This window comes from Pistacia vera, unplaced genomic scaffold (genome assembly GCF_008641045.1).
Source record: "Pistacia vera cultivar Batoury unplaced genomic scaffold, PisVer_v2 Contig464, whole genome shotgun sequence".
NCBI classification, from domain to species: Eukaryota; Viridiplantae; Streptophyta; class Magnoliopsida; order Sapindales; family Anacardiaceae; genus Pistacia; species Pistacia vera.
In genome coordinates this window covers 967,778-985,645 of record NW_022196295.1, presented here as the reverse complement: position 1 = coordinate 985,645, position 17,868 = coordinate 967,778, and the positions used below count along the sequence as shown (strand labels likewise).

Here is a 17,868-nt window from a genome sequence, read left to right as displayed (position 1 = left end):
ATAAATATTATATTACTAATATATATAACCATAGATTATTTTAAATTAAATAGTCTTATATCAAGTTTAGTATTTAACAGTATGGTTCGATGGAATAATTAAAACATATTAAACAATATTAGACGGTGTTAGACTTGATAGTCTAGTGTATTCCGACTATTTTTGTTTTTATAATTCTTCATTAAGAACAACGCATCTAATTTTTAGTTGTGTGGCGGATTTTTTTTTATTTTTTAGTAACGATTAGATCAATAAAGGATCTTATTCTTAAAAAAAGATAATCGTATTTTGAGAAGTTTTTTTTTAATATATTTTTGGGAAATAATTCACTTCAAATTCATAACTATTTAGCTAGACTTTTTACCTTGTTAGTTATTATCCTTTTCTAACCCTTGATTCTCCAACGTGGGAGTGAACAGCTAATGCATTCACTTACTAAGCAGAAATGCAGGATTCTACGATTGGTCGATGAATTTGGGATTTTGATGGCATCCTTACGGATCTCTTAGTTCCTATGGAGTGGAGATGATAGAGTTGATTCATGAATTTGTAATCATTGTTTTAAAATTCAGACTGAACCAACCAATTCGATCGGTTCGACCGAGAGTTGGACCCTTATTCAATCTAGATACATCCTAAACCTAATTATAACAGTTAGACCGGATTGACTTAGGGTTGAACCAACAGAACAGTACCGAATCGTCAATTTAACTACTGCTTCAATCAATCGGATCGATTATACTAACATCACTGGTTCAATCTGCTAATCAGACTATCGACCCAAGGACCAACCCCTTGACTAGGTCAAGGCCCGGTTTGGGTATACAAACATTGTTTGTAATATAACATTTAGAAATTTGCTTTTGTATGAAGTAAAAGAAAACATAAAAAAAATGTTGCCAAAAACTCACATAGTCTCCAATAAAAAATTTGCTTCCACTTTAATTTCTTTACCTTAAAATAAAAGCAATTATGTAGTGGTTAACTTTTTTCAATTTTTTATTATTCACATTTTGATTTATAAAATCCTATTGCTAACTTGGTACCAACTTCTAAGAAAAGCAAGCAATAATTATTATTTCTTTGGATCTAAAGTATTCTCTTCAAACCACTTAATTTTTTTATTTTTTTATTATGTCTACTTTTTTAATTAATTCTCGTATCAATCATTGTAAATGTTTAGGTAAAGACAGATAAAAAACAAAATTATTGTATAATTAAATATAATTTGCTTATATAAAGGGGATTAATTTAGTACTATTATGTTTTTATAAAGTGGAATAATGTAATATCAATCTAAGTTTGACGTTTGACTGATACCTTAATTTTTTTTTATCATCACCGCTCACTATTATAAGTCTATCATATATAGTTACAATTATAAATCTATAGTAAAAAGTTATGATTCACATATTTTCTTTTATAATTCATCATATAATTTTACATGTCTACCCTAAATTTCTATCTTCAAATAAAGTAAAAAGCATGGTTGTTAAATCGCGTATTGTATCGTGTATCGAAAACTTAATTTTTTGAATCATGTATCGCGTATCGTAGGATACATATTTTCAAAAAAATTAATAAAATAATAAAGGGTGCGTTTGGTTTATTATTTTGTATAAGATTTTGGGAATAATATTCGGTAGTTGAATAGGGGAGTATTACGAGGTAAAATTTAAAAATTTATAAAAAAACTCATAGGTTTGCTAATTTAATTAAACACCCTAATATATAAAATGACAAAAACACCTCTATCACCCGCTGCGTTACGACACAGACCGATCGGATCTATGTTGTAACGCATCACTATGGTCTTTTTCGGCGAAATCCACTACTCATCTGGCTGGAAAATGTTAAATCTACTGCCAGATGTGGCCATCGACGGTCGAAAAAAGCTAAAGAAGTCCATCTTTGGCTGTCAGCAACGGCCAAAGATATGGCCGTCATTGACCGTCAACGATAGCCATTTCTTTGGCCATCAGTGACGCCCAGATCGGTGAACTACCAGCCAATTCTGGTCGTAGTGTAGGCCGTTGTTTAGATTCCGGCCACCACCGACGATGGTTGCCGGAATCTGGCAAGTATGGGTTGATTGGGGTGTTTTTGTTAATTTTTAAACTTTTTTTCTGGGAATATTTAATGGAATTAATAAACTTAAGGAGTCTAAAAGTAATTAAAAATATATAGTAATATTATTGGAATAATATGTCAAACAATATTTGGAGAATATGATTGAAAATATGGATAGAAATAGAGAGCCAAACGCACCCCAAAATTTTCTAAATATCATCTCCAAGATTAATTAATGAATTTTGTGGTATTATTTGTTTTAAATTATGATATTACATTATCAAAATTAATCATAAAATTAAAAATCTATATTATTTTCTCTCAACTATTCATATAATTTCCAAAGATCAATGTCAATATCTATATCTCTACTTGTATTATTATTATCATGCAAAATGGGCAACACATGTTCCTCTTCACTTTCTCCATGCAAAATGAATAAATTTGGCAGGTATCAGTGAACCGGGTTGGGTAACCCAGTTCCGACTCTAATTTTCTTTTAGGTCTTTGGCCCAAAATAATAAAGTTGTATCGATTTATATCGATATTTTTAAAGATACGAACAAATATGTATCATATCGTAGGATACATATTAACGTATCAAAAAGTTTATGATACACTCTCTGATACATATCGTTGACAACCTGTATCGAATCGTATCATATGATACGTATCGTGTATCGTAATGTTTCAGTGTCCTGCATAGCCAACTTCAAATCTCTATTTTTTCTTTGCTACCCTGACCTCATGGTAGTTACTAAGCCAGCATCATATACCAACACTTGGTTTTTTATAGGGACGATTTCAGTAAAACAGTTCAGGGGCTAACACACCTTACAAACCAAAGGGTAGTAAAAGAACAGGCAAGTAAACGAGAAAAAAAAGATCTCTTCCCCCCAGCATCTTTAATTAGAAACAAAAGATCAAAAAGCTCAAAGTTAAAAAGAAAAAAAATTTTAAAAAAAGCCTCACATACCGTTTCTTCCGTTTAATAAGAATAAGAAAGAAAATAAGGATGTTATTGGACGTACTGGTTCTTTGCGTGAATAAACAGACGGCGTGACTCCCCTTCTTCTGAAGCAGGCCGCTCTAACTGGATTAGCAGACAAATGGATGATGATGGAGCATCTAAATGAACATACCACGAGGTTCTATGATATTTTAGCCTGCCAATCACAGAGAACACAGTATACTCTTTAATTAGAGTAAGCAAAAATCAAGTGATTATAGAAAAACAAAATTCATTGAAAGGGTGAGGATAATAGAGAAAAGCTAATAGATTTGACGGCTTACATCCTGCATTTCAGATGGTAAAACTCGGAAATAGAAATCTTCAGACAATTTTCTCTTCTCTCCCTATTATACAGGCAAATTGTACCATAGAAAGCCTCTGTAATAACGTAGAGAGAGTTAAGTCAATGCCCGAAACTTGTAGTAGTTACCAAAATCAAACAAACCACCAACTAGCCCGGCTTGAAATGCTAGAGACAAAACTTCACGAGATCTTCAACCCACTGAGAGCACAATCGAGGAAATAAGGGACCCTCTAGATAAGATTATAAATAAATTTTCAGGAAAAAAGAACCACTGGAAATGCTGCTAGAAACATATACTATGCAACAAGATTTAGACCTGCCATAACTGTGACATAGGGGTTTCTGGAATTCTTTGACCAATATCATTGACCTCTCATTTTCCCAGTCAAAAGCAGGTTCATAAGCAGGGAGAGGAGATTGACCAAAATGCTACAAGTACATCAGAAAGTGCAGAAAGGATAATTCAAAAATCAAAAATGAACATATCTTCAAAGTCACAAAGTGGAAGAACAGAAGTTGAAAAGTGAGACAATAAAACAAATACTCCAAACAGAAAACCTTCGAAACATCAGCAGCATCGGAGTATTGTCTTCCAGAAGTACTTGGCATGTCATCATCAGTTCCATCTTCAGCCTTCCCTCGCCTCGCACTAGCAAGTCGCGTTCTCTGCATAAAGAGACATATCAAGTCATGTCACAAACACCAAACTTCAACAACAAACAACCCTAATCTACAAACACAACCCAACATAAATAAACAAAACAATTACCCGTTTCAATATCAGTATCTGGCCCTTCAAAAATCTGAGTTTGAAATGATGGAGGACTAACGCTTTCATAATGACCATACTTATGCTCATCTTAACCCAATCACTTCTATAACACTGAACCAGTTCACTCAAATGTGGCCACTGCTCCAATTCTCATCAAGCTGCATTAACCATAACCAAACACAAACACAAAACACATTCTTAACCTAGAATTCAATTAACCAACTCACATTGCAACAATTATTAACAAAAGTTAAAAAAGAAAAACTCACTACAGGGTCCAACTTGAGATGAACAAAAGACTGGCGAGGTATTCTCCTGAACCGGCTACCTCCCCCCCTCCTCCACCACCACTAGCACGCTCCGCTACCGGAGCCATCCTTGAACGAACTTCTCCAAAAAAAGAATTGACAAGAAAACGTGAATGTTGTTAAAGAGCTGAAAATGCGCGTGAATAATTCGAAATTTCGGCAGATCTGATAGAGAAAAGAGGAAGCTAGGGTTTGAAGAGACTACATTTCGCGAGTTATGTTAATGCGATGCAGATCTCTCGGAGAGAAAAACACCAATTCACCAACCGCACCACCACTACGTCTAAAACGCCACAGTGCAGAGAAAGAGAAAGAGAGAGAGAGAGGGAGGGAGGAGAGTCTTGACTCCCTCGCTACTTAAAACCTCACTGTCAGTAGACGACAGACACGATTCAAACGAGTCCAAAATGTTTATCGGGTGGAGGACCACGCTTTATCCCGGCCCTTGAAATTGTACCGGTCCCGGTACTGGTACTGATAAGCCTACCTACAGTCTCGTGATCACATTGGAATCTTAAATTGTTCCGGTGTTTAAATCCTAAATTTGCAGTATTTATTTAAAAAATATTGATTTATACCTTATGAAATATAAATATTAATACACTATATATAACCTAGATTATTTTAAATTAAATGTCTTATATCAAGTTTAGTATTTAACAGTATGGTTCGATGGAATAATTAAACTATTAAACAATATTAGACGGTGTTAGACTTGTAGTCTATTGTATTCCGACTATTTTTGTTTTTATAATTCTTCATTAGAACAACGCATCTATTTTTAGTTGTGTGGCGGATTTTTTTTTATTTTTTAGTAACGATTAGATCATAAAGGATCTTATTCTTAAAACTAATTTAAGTTCTTAGACGAAATAGGAAGATCAAATATAAAGAATATACATACTGAGCATGCGTAGACAATGGAAGTGCCGCATATCCGATAACTACCTGTTAAGTGAATGAACAAAATGATCATCCCTATAGAAAATATAGGAAAATTGACAAAGCTCCATGGCATTTTGTAGAGTTAAAAAATAATAATAACAATTCAGACATAAGGAATGATATAGCAACATGGATTTTTTAAGAAGATAATACAAGTACAACTTACAGGTTTTGGAGCTTCTAGTTTCGTCTGCAGATCAACATGGAAGAATGTGAATAAAAGGTGATGCAGTGGTGTCCAGATAGCAGGCAGTGAAACTTTAACTTCGTCATGGTAGTAAGCAACCCTAGTCCCAACGGCGACTTGTGTGTGAGCCCACTTCTGGAGTGACACGCCTGGCTCCCTCGGATACATTGCCTAGTCATATTAGTCAAACCCACTAAAACAAGTAAGAAGAAGTTCAGAAAGCAAACAACTCTTAATATAGAATAGCAATTAACAGGTTTACCTCTAAAGGCTGTCTACGAACATCAGTATCATCCTTCCGTAGTTCAACCCGAACGAACAAGTTCCTCTTTCGACTCAAACTTACACTCAAGGGATATACATATAGGCAATGAAAGAGTTGCAAGAAGGGCTCATTTCTTGTTGTGGTGCGGAAGTCAAAAGCTTGAAACTGAGAGTTAATCAACATAGGTATTAATGAATTGGTAACAGAAATTTCAAGGTGCAAGAGTTGACCGGAAGTTCCATCCATATCAAAATTCTCTAAGCACACAAAATACATGAATCAAAAGGACATGGGATTAAGGACCAAAAATCTATCAGGCAATACATAAATGGGGGGCTTCCGCAGTTTAGAACTTGAATAAAAAGGAGACCCCCACTTCGAAAGGGTTTCAACGGGATCCTAATTACTCATGTTCCTTTCAATGCATGTCAAGAAATAGTTTATTGATCATGAGAGGGAAACCATAACTTGATTCAACCATGAATCTTAGAAAAAATTTAAAACTGAATAGCACAGGAGAATCATTGCTCCAACCTCAAAAATGTCAACTGTTAGAATTATGCTCTGGAAAGAGAACCATCTTTTAAGGAAAACCTGCATAAATGCAAACTTTGTACAACAATATTCTAAAATTGCCAAAGCTATCTTCATCACCACACTCAAATTCATATAGTTCACTTCTTTATAATCGACTCTTTCATCTCTATACTTATCATAGTTTACCAAGCCAGGAGTGGCACACAAAAAAGCATCAATCAACAAATCAATTGATGGCAAAATTTACACATGCTATAAGCCAAATGAGGGTTGTATCAACTTCCAAATGAAATAAAACTAAAACAAAATAAAAATTACATACCATTTCTTATGTTAATGTGTTGAGAAAAGAGGTAAATTACCACTTAGGAGAGGCTAGTTAACAAGTACCATCACAAGAATGGGTTGCACTTACATCATCGGCATTAAAATCTGATGCATTTGACCCATTTCCAGAAACTTCTTTCCCGTCACTGGAAGTCCACTTAGAGTTGCTAGTCTGAGGCCCATCTGAACCATTACTGGGGCACTTAGCAAAAGTCAAATCTGTAACACGGTCCCCTAAATCAATGGAATCATTTGTCACACTGCCACTTTCTGATATGTTCTCCAAATCAGCTTGCCCTGTCTGATGCTTCTCAATTTCCAATCTTAAAACACCTTTTACTGGTTTGTGAACTTTGCGTTTAGGATCCTATAATTGTTAGAAAGGCCAAAAGAGATAGAATATTAGAAGATGCCACAGTGACCTAATACAAGTATGGAACAGTCTAGCTGGAGCGAAAATGAAGCCCCAATGAAACAAGGGCCAAAAAGCTATAGTGATATCTTCCATACTTGACATAAGCATATGAGCAGATATGTGTGTGTGTACATATGTGGATATGATCTGTGAGAATCAACCAACTATACTAGATACTAGCAACAATTTCATACATAGATTATAAGCCAAAACAAGCAAGGGCATTACAATAGCTAAAAAAGCAAAAGAGCTGACCACCACCACACCTGAAGTGACTCCTCGGTATAGCTTTCCTTTACTTTATTTAAGTTGGATATTTCAACTACAATGGAACTTCCACTTGAATATCCCAGCTTCCCATCTAACGTGATCTTGGAAATGGGCTCAAACACACCCTCATGGGAACTTGATCCAGACACGCTGGCAGCAAGAGGACTGCTAGGGGAAGCAGATCCACCAGAAACTGCACCAATGTTGTTGTCAAATAACGGAACAATAGCCCACGCAAAGGACTCTCTGTAAGGCATAATCCGAGACCACACCTGCAGTTTCTGCCTTTCTCTCTCTGACAAGTGCACCTGTTCAGAAATCAGATAGGTACAAAAAAATAAAATCATCTTACAGAGAAATATAATCCATACATTTTGTAAGAAGACATAGAATTTGTTTCAGTGTCTGCATAGCCAACTTCAAATCTCTATTTTTTCTTTGCTACCCTTGACCTCATGGTAGTTACTAAGCCAGCATCATATACCAGACACTTGGTTTTTATAAGGGACGATTTCAGTAAAACAGTTCAGGGGCTAACACACCTTACAAACCAAAGGGTAGTAAAAGAACAGGCAAGTAAACGAGAAAAAAAAGATCTCTTCCACCCAGCATCTTTAATTGAGAAACAAAAGATCAAAAAGCTCAAAGTTAAAAAGAAAAAAAGAATTTTAAAAAAAAGCCTCACATATGCGGTTCTTCCGTTTAATAAGAAATAAGAAAGAAAAATAAGGATATTATTGGACATACTGGTTCTTTGCGTGAATAAACAGACGGCGTAACTCCCCCTTCTTCTGAAGCAGGCCGCTCTAACTGGATTAGCAGACAAATGGATGATGATGGAGCATCTAAATAGAACATACCACGAGGTTCGTATGATATTTTAGCCTGCCAATCACAGGAGGAAACAGTATACTCTTTAATTAGAGTAAGCAAAAATCAAGTGATTATAGAAAAACAAAATTCATTGAAAGGGTGAGGATAAATAGAGAAAAGCTAATAGATTTGACGGCTTACATCCTGCATTTCAGATGGTAAAACTCGGAAATAGAAATCTTCAGACAATTTTTCTCTTCTCTCCCTATTATACAGGCAAATTGTACCATAGAAAGGCTCTGTAATAACGTGAGAGAGAGTTAAGTCAAAGCCCGAAACTTGTGGTAGTTACCAAAATAAAACAGAAACTCACCAACTAGCCCGGCTTGAAATGCTAGAGACAAAACTTTCACAGAGATCTTCAACCCACTGAGAGCACAATCGAGGAAATAAGGGGAGCCCTCAGATAAGATATATAAATAAATTTTCAGGAAAAAAAAACCACTGGAAATGCTGCTAGAAGACATATACTATGCAACAAGATTTAGACCTGCCATACTGTGACATAGGGGTTTCTGGAATTCTTTGACCAAATATCATTGACCTCTCATTTTCCCAGTCAAAAGCAGGTTCATAAGCAGGGAGAGGAGATTGACCAAAATGCTACAAGTACATCAGAAAGTGCAGAAAGGATAAGTCAAAAATCATAAGAAATGAACATATCTTCAAAGTCACAAAGTGGAAGAACAAAGAAGTTGAAAAGTGAGACAATAAAACAAATACTCCAAACAGAAAACCTTCGAAACATCAGCAGCATCGGAGTATTGTCTTCCAGAAGTACTTGGCATGTCATCATCAGTTCCATCTTCAGCCTTCCCTCGCCTCGCACTAGCAAGTCGCGCTTCTGCATAAAGAGACATATCAAAGTCATTTCACAAACACCAAACTTCAACAACAAACACTACAAAACACAACCCAACATAAAATAAAACAAAACAATTACCCGTCTCAATATCAGTATCGGGCCCTTCAAAAATCTGAGTTTGAAATGATGGAGGACTAACGCTTTCATAATGACCATACTTATGCTCATCTTTAACCCAATCACTTCTATAACACTGAACCAGTTCACTCAAATGTGGCCACTGCTCCAAATTCTCATCAAGCTGCATTAACCATCACCAAACACAAGCACAAAACACATTCTTAACCTAGAATTCAATTAACCAACTCACATTGCAACAAATAATTAACAAAAAGCCCTAACAATTTTTAAAAAGAAAAACACTCACTACAGGGTCCAACTTGAGATGAGCAAAAGACTGGCGAGGTATTCTCCTGAACCGGCTACCTCCACCCCCTCCTCCACCACCACTAGCAGCTCCGCTACCGGAGCCATCCATTGAACGAACTTCTCCAAAAAAAGAAATTGACAAGAAAAACGTGAATGTTGTTAAAAGAGCTGAAAATGCGCGTGAATAATTCGAAATTTCGGCAGATCTGAGAGAGAAAAGAGGAAGCTAGGGTTTGAAGAGACGTACATTTCGCGAGTTATGTAATGCGATGCGAGATCTCTCGGGACAGAGAAAACAACAATTCACCAACCGCACCACCACTACGTCTAAAACGCCACAGTGCGAGAGAAAGAGAAAGAGAGAGAGAGAGGGAGGGAGAGAGTCTTGACTCCCTCGCTACTTGAAACTCACTGTCAAGTAGACGACAGACACGAGTCAAAACGAGTCCAAAAATGTTTATCTGGGTGGAGGACCACGCTTTATCCCGGCCCGTTTGAAATTGTACCGGTCCCGGTACTGGTACTGATAAGCCTACCACAGTCTCGTGATCACATTGGAATCTTAAATTGTTCCGGTGTTTTAAATCCTAAAATTTGCAGTATTTATTTAAAAAATAATTGATTTATACCTTAATGAAATAATAAATATTATATTACTAATATATATAACCATAGATTATTTTAAATTAAATAGTCTTATATCAAGTTTAGTATTTAACAGTATGGTTCGATGGAATAATTAAAACATATTAAACAATATTAGACGGTGTTAGACTTGATAGTCTAGTGTATTCCGACTATTTTTGTTTTTATAATTCTTCATTAAGAACAACGCATCTAATTTTTAGTTGTGTGGCGGATTTTTTTTTATTTTTTAGTAACGATTAGATCAATAAAGGATCTTATTCTTAAAAAAAGATAATCGTATTTTGAGAAGTTTTTTTTTAATATATTTTTGGGAAATAATTCACTTCAAATTCATAACTATTTAGCTAGACTTTTTACCTTGTTAGTTATTATCCTTTTCTAACCCTTGATTCTCCAACGTGGGAGTGAACAGCTAATGCATTCACTTACTAAGCAGAAATGCAGGATTCTACGATTGGTCGATGAATTTGGGATTTTGATGGCATCCTTACGGATCTCTTAGTTCCTATGGAGTGGAGATGATAGAGTTGATTCATGAATTTGTAATCATTGTTTTAAAATTCAGACTGAACCAACCAATTCGATCGGTTCGACCGAGAGTTGGACCCTTATTCAATCTAGATACATCCTAAACCTAATTATAACAGTTAGACCGGATTGACTTAGGGTTGAACCAACAGAACAGTACCGAATCGTCAATTTAACTACTGCTTCAATCAATCGGATCGATTATACTAACATCACTGGTTCAATCTGCTAATCAGACTATCGACCCAAGGACCAACCCCTTGACTAGGTCAAGGCCCGGTTTGGGTATACAAACATTGTTTGTAATATAACATTTAGAAATTTGCTTTTGTATGAAGTAAAAGAAAACATAAAAAAAATGTTGCCAAAAACTCACATAGTCTCCAATAAAAAATTTGCTTCCACTTTAATTTCTTTACCTTAAAATAAAAGCAATTATGTAGTGGTTAACTTTTTTCAATTTTTTATTATTCACATTTTGATTTATAAAATCCTATTGCTAACTTGGTACCAACTTCTAAGAAAAGCAAGCAATAATTATTATTTCTTTGGATCTAAAGTATTCTCTTCAAACCACTTAATTTTTTTATTTTTTTATTATGTCTACTTTTTTAATTAATTCTCGTATCAATCATTGTAAATGTTTAGGTAAAGACAGATAAAAAACAAAATTATTGTATAATTAAATATAATTTGCTTATATAAAGGGGATTAATTTAGTACTATTATGTTTTTATAAAGTGGAATAATGTAATATCAATCTAAGTTTGACGTTTGACTGATACCTTAATTTTTTTTTATCATCACCGCTCACTATTATAAGTCTATCATATATAGTTACAATTATAAATCTATAGTAAAAAGTTATGATTCACATATTTTCTTTTATAATTCATCATATAATTTTACATGTCTACCCTAAATTTCTATCTTCAAATAAAGTAAAAAGCATGGTTGTTAAATCGCGTATTGTATCGTGTATCGAAAACTTAATTTTTTGAATCATGTATCGCGTATCGTAGGATACATATTTTCAAAAAAATTAATAAAATAATAAAGGGTGCGTTTGGTTTATTATTTTGTATAAGATTTTGGGAATAATATTCGGTAGTTGAATAGGGGAGTATTACGAGGTAAAATTTAAAAATTTATAAAAAAACTCATAGGTTTGCTAATTTAATTAAACACCCTAATATATAAAATGACAAAAACACCTCTATCACCCGCTGCGTTACGACACAGACCGATCGGATCTATGTTGTAACGCATCACTATGGTCTTTTTCGGCGAAATCCACTACTCATCTGGCTGGAAAATGTTAAATCTACTGCCAGATGTGGCCATCGACGGTCGAAAAAAGCTAAAGAAGTCCATCTTTGGCTGTCAGCAACGGCCAAAGATATGGCCGTCATTGACCGTCAACGATAGCCATTTCTTTGGCCATCAGTGACGCCCAGATCGGTGAACTACCAGCCAATTCTGGTCGTAGTGTAGGCCGTTGTTTAGATTCCGGCCACCACCGACGATGGTTGCCGGAATCTGGCAAGTATGGGTTGATTGGGGTGTTTTTGTTAATTTTTAAACTTTTTTTCTGGGAATATTTAATGGAATTAATAAACTTAAGGAGTCTAAAAGTAATTAAAAATATATAGTAATATTATTGGAATAATATGTCAAACAATATTTGGAGAATATGATTGAAAATATGGATAGAAATAGAGAGCCAAACGCACCCCAAAATTTTCTAAATATCATCTCCAAGATTAATTAATGAATTTTGTGGTATTATTTGTTTTAAATTATGATATTACATTATCAAAATTAATCATAAAATTAAAAATCTATATTATTTTCTCTCAACTATTCATATAATTTCCAAAGATCAATGTCAATATCTATATCTCTACTTGTATTATTATTATCATGCAAAATGGGCAACACATGTTCCTCTTCACTTTCTCCATGCAAAATGAATAAATTTGGCAGGTATCAGTGAACCGGGTTGGGTAACCCAGTTCCGACTCTAATTTTCTTTTAGGTCTTTGGCCCAAAATAATAAAGTTGTATCGATTTATATCGATATTTTTAAAGATACGAACAAATATGTATCATATCGTAGGATACATATTAACGTATCAAAAAGTTTATGATACACTCTCTGATACGTATCGTTGGTGACCTGTATCGAATCGTATCATATGATACGTATCGTGTATCGTAAGATACTAATAACCATCGTAAAAAAGTCCGTCTTTGCAGTCGAAATTACAAGTTTGTTGTAAAAACTTATTGATTATACATTTTTATCCCACATCCATCGCTATGATATTGTAAAATTCAACAACAAATTTGTAAAAAAAAAAAACAAAAAAAGTTCGTAAATACATCCAAAGCATTACAAGAAAACCCGGTGAAACGTGTATGGAAATACATATACCCTTAGGCTATGCAAAAGAATGTTGAAACAAACCTTTTGACTAAGTAACAACAATAGAATAGAGACAAGAGGTCAGGTGAAAAGGGGAGAAATAATTAAGAGACATAATTATAATTAAAGCCAAAGGTTTGTTAATAAGTACAAATTAAACAACCAAATGAAAACAAAAAGATAACCGGCGGCAACATTTTGCTAGTGGAAGACAGGTAGAAACTGTTTTCAACAACATAGAAAGTGAAACCATAATTATTATTTTTTTATTTTTTAAATTAATAAAATAACAATCATGGGAGTTATAAAATAAGATTATTAGGGTAATTAATATAATATAATATAATATGATGAGGCCTAAAATAAATAAATAAATAAATATACTCATAAAACTATATTCTAAATCTTTTTGTAGAATCATTTTAAATAATTAAAACGAGATTAAATTGAAGTGAATTGGAGAGCGTTGGAATCAAATTAACAAACAATCATACTCAAATAGCGAACTAGTAATGAAAATAAAATACGTGTGATTTATCCTGGTTTATCCAAATCTGAGTTACGTTTAGTAAAGTCAATATTACCTCACTTCTTTCGTTATAATGAATGTATTTATTATGATTTCAATATCACTCATATTGATATCATAATATACTTTCACAAACGTGATGTAATAGCTCGTATTTGGTTAGATGAGACCTATTATAAGCTACACGTCGCGTTTGTGAGATAAATTTAGTAAAAAAGATTTGTCAGTGAAGTATTACTCTTTCAATATTATCTTACCTCTCTCGTCAATATTTTTATTTATTTTTTAATTATATAAATTAAATAAAATACCAATGATGGCAGCGAGATCCCCTTGTGCGTCGCCCCTTATAGTCAAACTCTTTATTGTTGAAGTGGTCGCCAATTCCAACAAGTAGCATTATAAAGAAATTAATTAATATATGTTTCCATATGTCTAACAATTACATCACCGTGGGTGAAAGAAGAGTATCATAATACCAAATTATATTTGCATTTATCTTTTTTTTTTAATCATATAATTGAAATATTTTAAAATAAAAATATATTTAATAATTAGCATTCAATGTTAAATGAGAATTAGGTTTGATATATGATGCGTCGATCATATCATATATACAATTAGCATTTTATATTAAATGAGAATCAGGTTCAATTAATAGAGTACGTTTACAAGTAAAAAAATAAAAAAAAATAAAAAGATGACATTGAGTAAATAAATGAATGTATGATATCATATATACGCATATTTAAGTCTTATGAATCATGGTTGTAAAATCGTGTATCGTATTGTGTATCTAAAACCTAATTTTTTAAATCGTGTATCACGTATCGTATCGTATCGTAGGATACGTCTTTTTAAAAAAAATTAATAAAATAATCAAAATTTTCTAAAAATTAATATCATCCTTAAGATTAATTAAAGAATTTTGTGGTATTATTGGCTTTAAATTATGGTATTACATAATCAAAATTAATTACAAAATTAAGAATTTATATTATTTTCTCTCAACTATTCAAATTATTTCCAAGATCAATGTCAATATTTATATCTCAACTTATATTATAATTATCATGCAAAATAGGTAAATTTGGATAGGTTTTAGTGAATCAGGTTGGGTGACCTGGTTCCAAGTTCCAACTTGAAAATTTTTTTGGGCCTTTGGCCCAAATTAATAAAGTCGTATTGATTTATATCGACATTTTTAAGGATACAAACAGATACGTATCGTATCGTAGGATACATATCAACGTATCGAAAGGTTTATGATACACTCTCTGATACATATCGTTAGTGACCTGTATCGAATCGTGTCGTAGGATACTAATAACCATGTTATAAATAACTTCTTTGACTTATTCAAACACCAAAATACACTCGTTAGAAGTTTCACATCAACAGTGACCGATTGTACTTACTCCAATCTAATTTAAGTTAAAATATTTGTTGAAGTGTAAAATAGGAAATAGGATTATTCTCATTGTAAAATAGGAAATAGGATTATTCTCATTAAAGACTATCTTCTATATTAGGCTATGATCAAAGCTATTAAGAATTAAATCAGTTATAATAGGAATGTAACAATTTACTTTCTAGATTTGTTTTTTATTTTTTGCTATAAATTCATTATACATTTCATTGTGAAATATGTAATAAAAACAAAGTATATCTTCACGATATTAATCCAAATTTGGTGGGCAATAATGCCTGAAATAAGAAATTGGATGAAGATTGAGCAAACTATTAAGTGAACATTATTAGTGAATTGAAACTGAAATTGTTAACAGAAACATTAGCTTTGGCCTATAAATTAGGGTTCCCTAATTGGATTACAACCTAATAGCTTTGATTTATCAAAGGCTATTGCAAAGATGAGAAGATTGTTCATATTTGTTGCTTTCACCATTGGAGTGGTGTTGCTTGTTTCTCATCCTAAGGGTTAGTTTATTAATAATTCCCCTCTTACATCTCTTTCTTTTTTCTTTTTACATTTTGGTAAACCTCGACGATACGAAAAAAAGTTTATGATAACACTCTCTGAAATATCGTTGACAATGTATCGAATCGTATCATATGATACGTATCGTATCGTAAGTACTACTATACCATCGTAAAAAGTCGTCTTTGCAGTCGAAATTACAAGTTGTTTGTAAAAACTTATTGATTATACATTTTATCCCACATCCATCGCTATGATATTGTAAAATTCAACAACAATTGTAAAAAAAAAAAAAAAAAAAAAGGTCGTAAATACATCCAAAGCATACAATGAACCCTTGAAAGTTATGGAAATTACAATATTACCCTTAGGCTATCAACCAATTATGCAAAAGAATGTTGAACACAACCTTTTGAGGGTATACAAACATTGTTTGTAATATAACATTTAGAAATTTGCTTTTGTATGAAGTAAAAGAAAACATAAAAAAAATGTTGCCAAAAACTCACATAGTCTCCAATAACAAATTTGCTTCCACTTTAATTTCTTTACCTTAAAATAAAAGCAATTATGTAGTGGTTAACTTTTTTCAATTTTTTATTATTCACATTTTGATTTATAAAATCCTATTGCTAACTTGGTACCAACTTCTAAGAAAAGCAAGCAATAATTATTATTTCTTTGGATCTAAAGTATTCTCTTCAAACCACTTAATTTTTTTATTTTTTTATTATGTCTACTTTTTTAATTAATTCTCGTATCAATCATTGTAAATGTTTAGGTAAAGACAGATAAAAAACAAAATTATTGTATAATTAAATATAATTTGCTTATATAAAGGGGATTAATTTAGTACTATTATGTTTTTATAAAGTGGAATAATGTAATATCAATCTAAGTTTGACGTTTGACTGATACCTTAATTTTTTTTATCATCACCGCTCACTATTATAAGTCTATCATATATAGTTACAATTATAAATCTATAGTAAAAAGTTATGATTCACATATTTTCTTTTATAATTCATCATATAATTTTACATGTCTACCCTAAATTTCTATCTTCAAATAAAGTAAAAAGCATGGTTGTTAAATCGTGTATCGAAAACTTAATTTTTTGAATCATGGATCGCGTATCGTAGGATACATATTTTCAAAAAAATTAATAAAATAATAAAGGGTGCGTTTGGTTTATTATTTTGGATAAGATTTTGGAAATAATATTCGGTAGTTGAATAGGGGAGTATTACGAGGTAAAATTTAAAAATTTATAAAAAAAACCCCTAGGTTTGCTAATTTAATTAAACACCCCAACATATAAAATGATAAAAACACCTCTATCACCCGCTGCGTTACGACACAGACCGATCGGATCTATGTCGTAATGCATCACTATGGCATTTTCTGGCCAAATCCACCATTGATCTGGCCGAAAAAGGTCAGATCTACTACCAGATGTGGCCATCGACGGTCGAAAAAAGCTAAAGAAGTCCATATTTGGCTGTCAGCAACGGCCAAAGATATGGCCGTCGTTGACCGTCAACGATAGCCATTTCTTTGGCCGTCGGTGACAGCCAAATCGGTGAACTATCGGCCAGTTCTGGTCGTAGTGTAGGCTGTTGTACAGATTCCAGCCACCACCGACGATGGTTGCCGGAATCTGGCAAGTATGGGTTGATGGGGGTGTTTTTGTTAATTTTTAAACTTTTTTCTGAGGATATTTAATGGAATTAATAAACTTAAGGAGTCTAAAAGTAATTAAAAATATATAGTAATATTATTGGAATAATGTGTCAAACAATATTTAGAGAATATAATTGAAAATATGGATAGAAATAGGAAGCCAAACGCACCCCAAAATTTTCTAAATATCACCCTCAAGATTAATTAATGAATTTTGTGGTATTATTTGTTTTAAATTATGATATTACAATATCAAAATTAATCATAAAATTAAAAATCTATATTATTTTCTCTCAACTATTCATATCATTTCCAAATATCAATGTCAATATCTATATCTCTACTTGTATTATTATTATCGTGCAAAATAGGCAACACATGTTCCTCTTCACTTTCTCCATGTAAAATGAATAAATTTGGGCAGGTATTGGGTGACCCAGTTCCGACTATAATTTTTTTTTAGGCCTTTGGCCAAAATTCATAAAGTCGTATCGATATTTTTAAGGATACAAATGGATATGTATCATATCGTACGATACATATTAACGTATCGAAAGGTTTATAAAAATTACGATATTACCCTTATGCTATGCA

The 17,868-nt window shown here is 32.8% G+C and overlaps 1 protein-coding gene and 1 long non-coding RNA gene across 2 annotated transcripts; both read right to left on the bottom strand.

Annotated features, from left to right (window-relative positions):
- Positions 1 to 3,744: 3,744 nt before the first annotated feature.
- LOC116145616 lies at positions 3,745 to 4,242 on the bottom strand. The gene is made up of 3 exons (XR_004130403.1): positions 4,156 to 4,242; positions 3,945 to 4,050; positions 3,745 to 3,815 (listed from the first exon to the last, which is right to left on the bottom strand). It is a non-coding gene; the product is annotated as an uncharacterized LOC116145616 (long non-coding RNA).
- A 37-nt stretch (positions 4,243 to 4,279) lies between these two features.
- On the bottom strand, positions 4,280 to 10,066 carry LOC116145651 (guanine nucleotide exchange factor SPIKE 1-like). The gene is made up of 14 exons (XM_031431105.1): positions 9,767 to 10,066; positions 9,518 to 9,636; positions 9,229 to 9,391; positions 9,023 to 9,129; positions 8,776 to 8,888; positions 8,599 to 8,654; positions 8,427 to 8,524; positions 8,160 to 8,297; positions 7,409 to 7,720; positions 6,816 to 7,094; positions 5,861 to 6,028; positions 5,578 to 5,769; positions 5,371 to 5,414; positions 4,280 to 4,316 (listed from the first exon to the last, which is right to left on the bottom strand). Exons 2-14 carry the CDS (start codon positions 9,626 to 9,628, stop codon positions 4,280 to 4,282), a joined length of 1,818 nt encoding a protein of 605 aa, XP_031286965.1. The 5' UTR covers positions 9,629 to 9,636; positions 9,767 to 10,066.
- Positions 10,067 to 17,868: the final 7,802 nt, after the last annotated feature.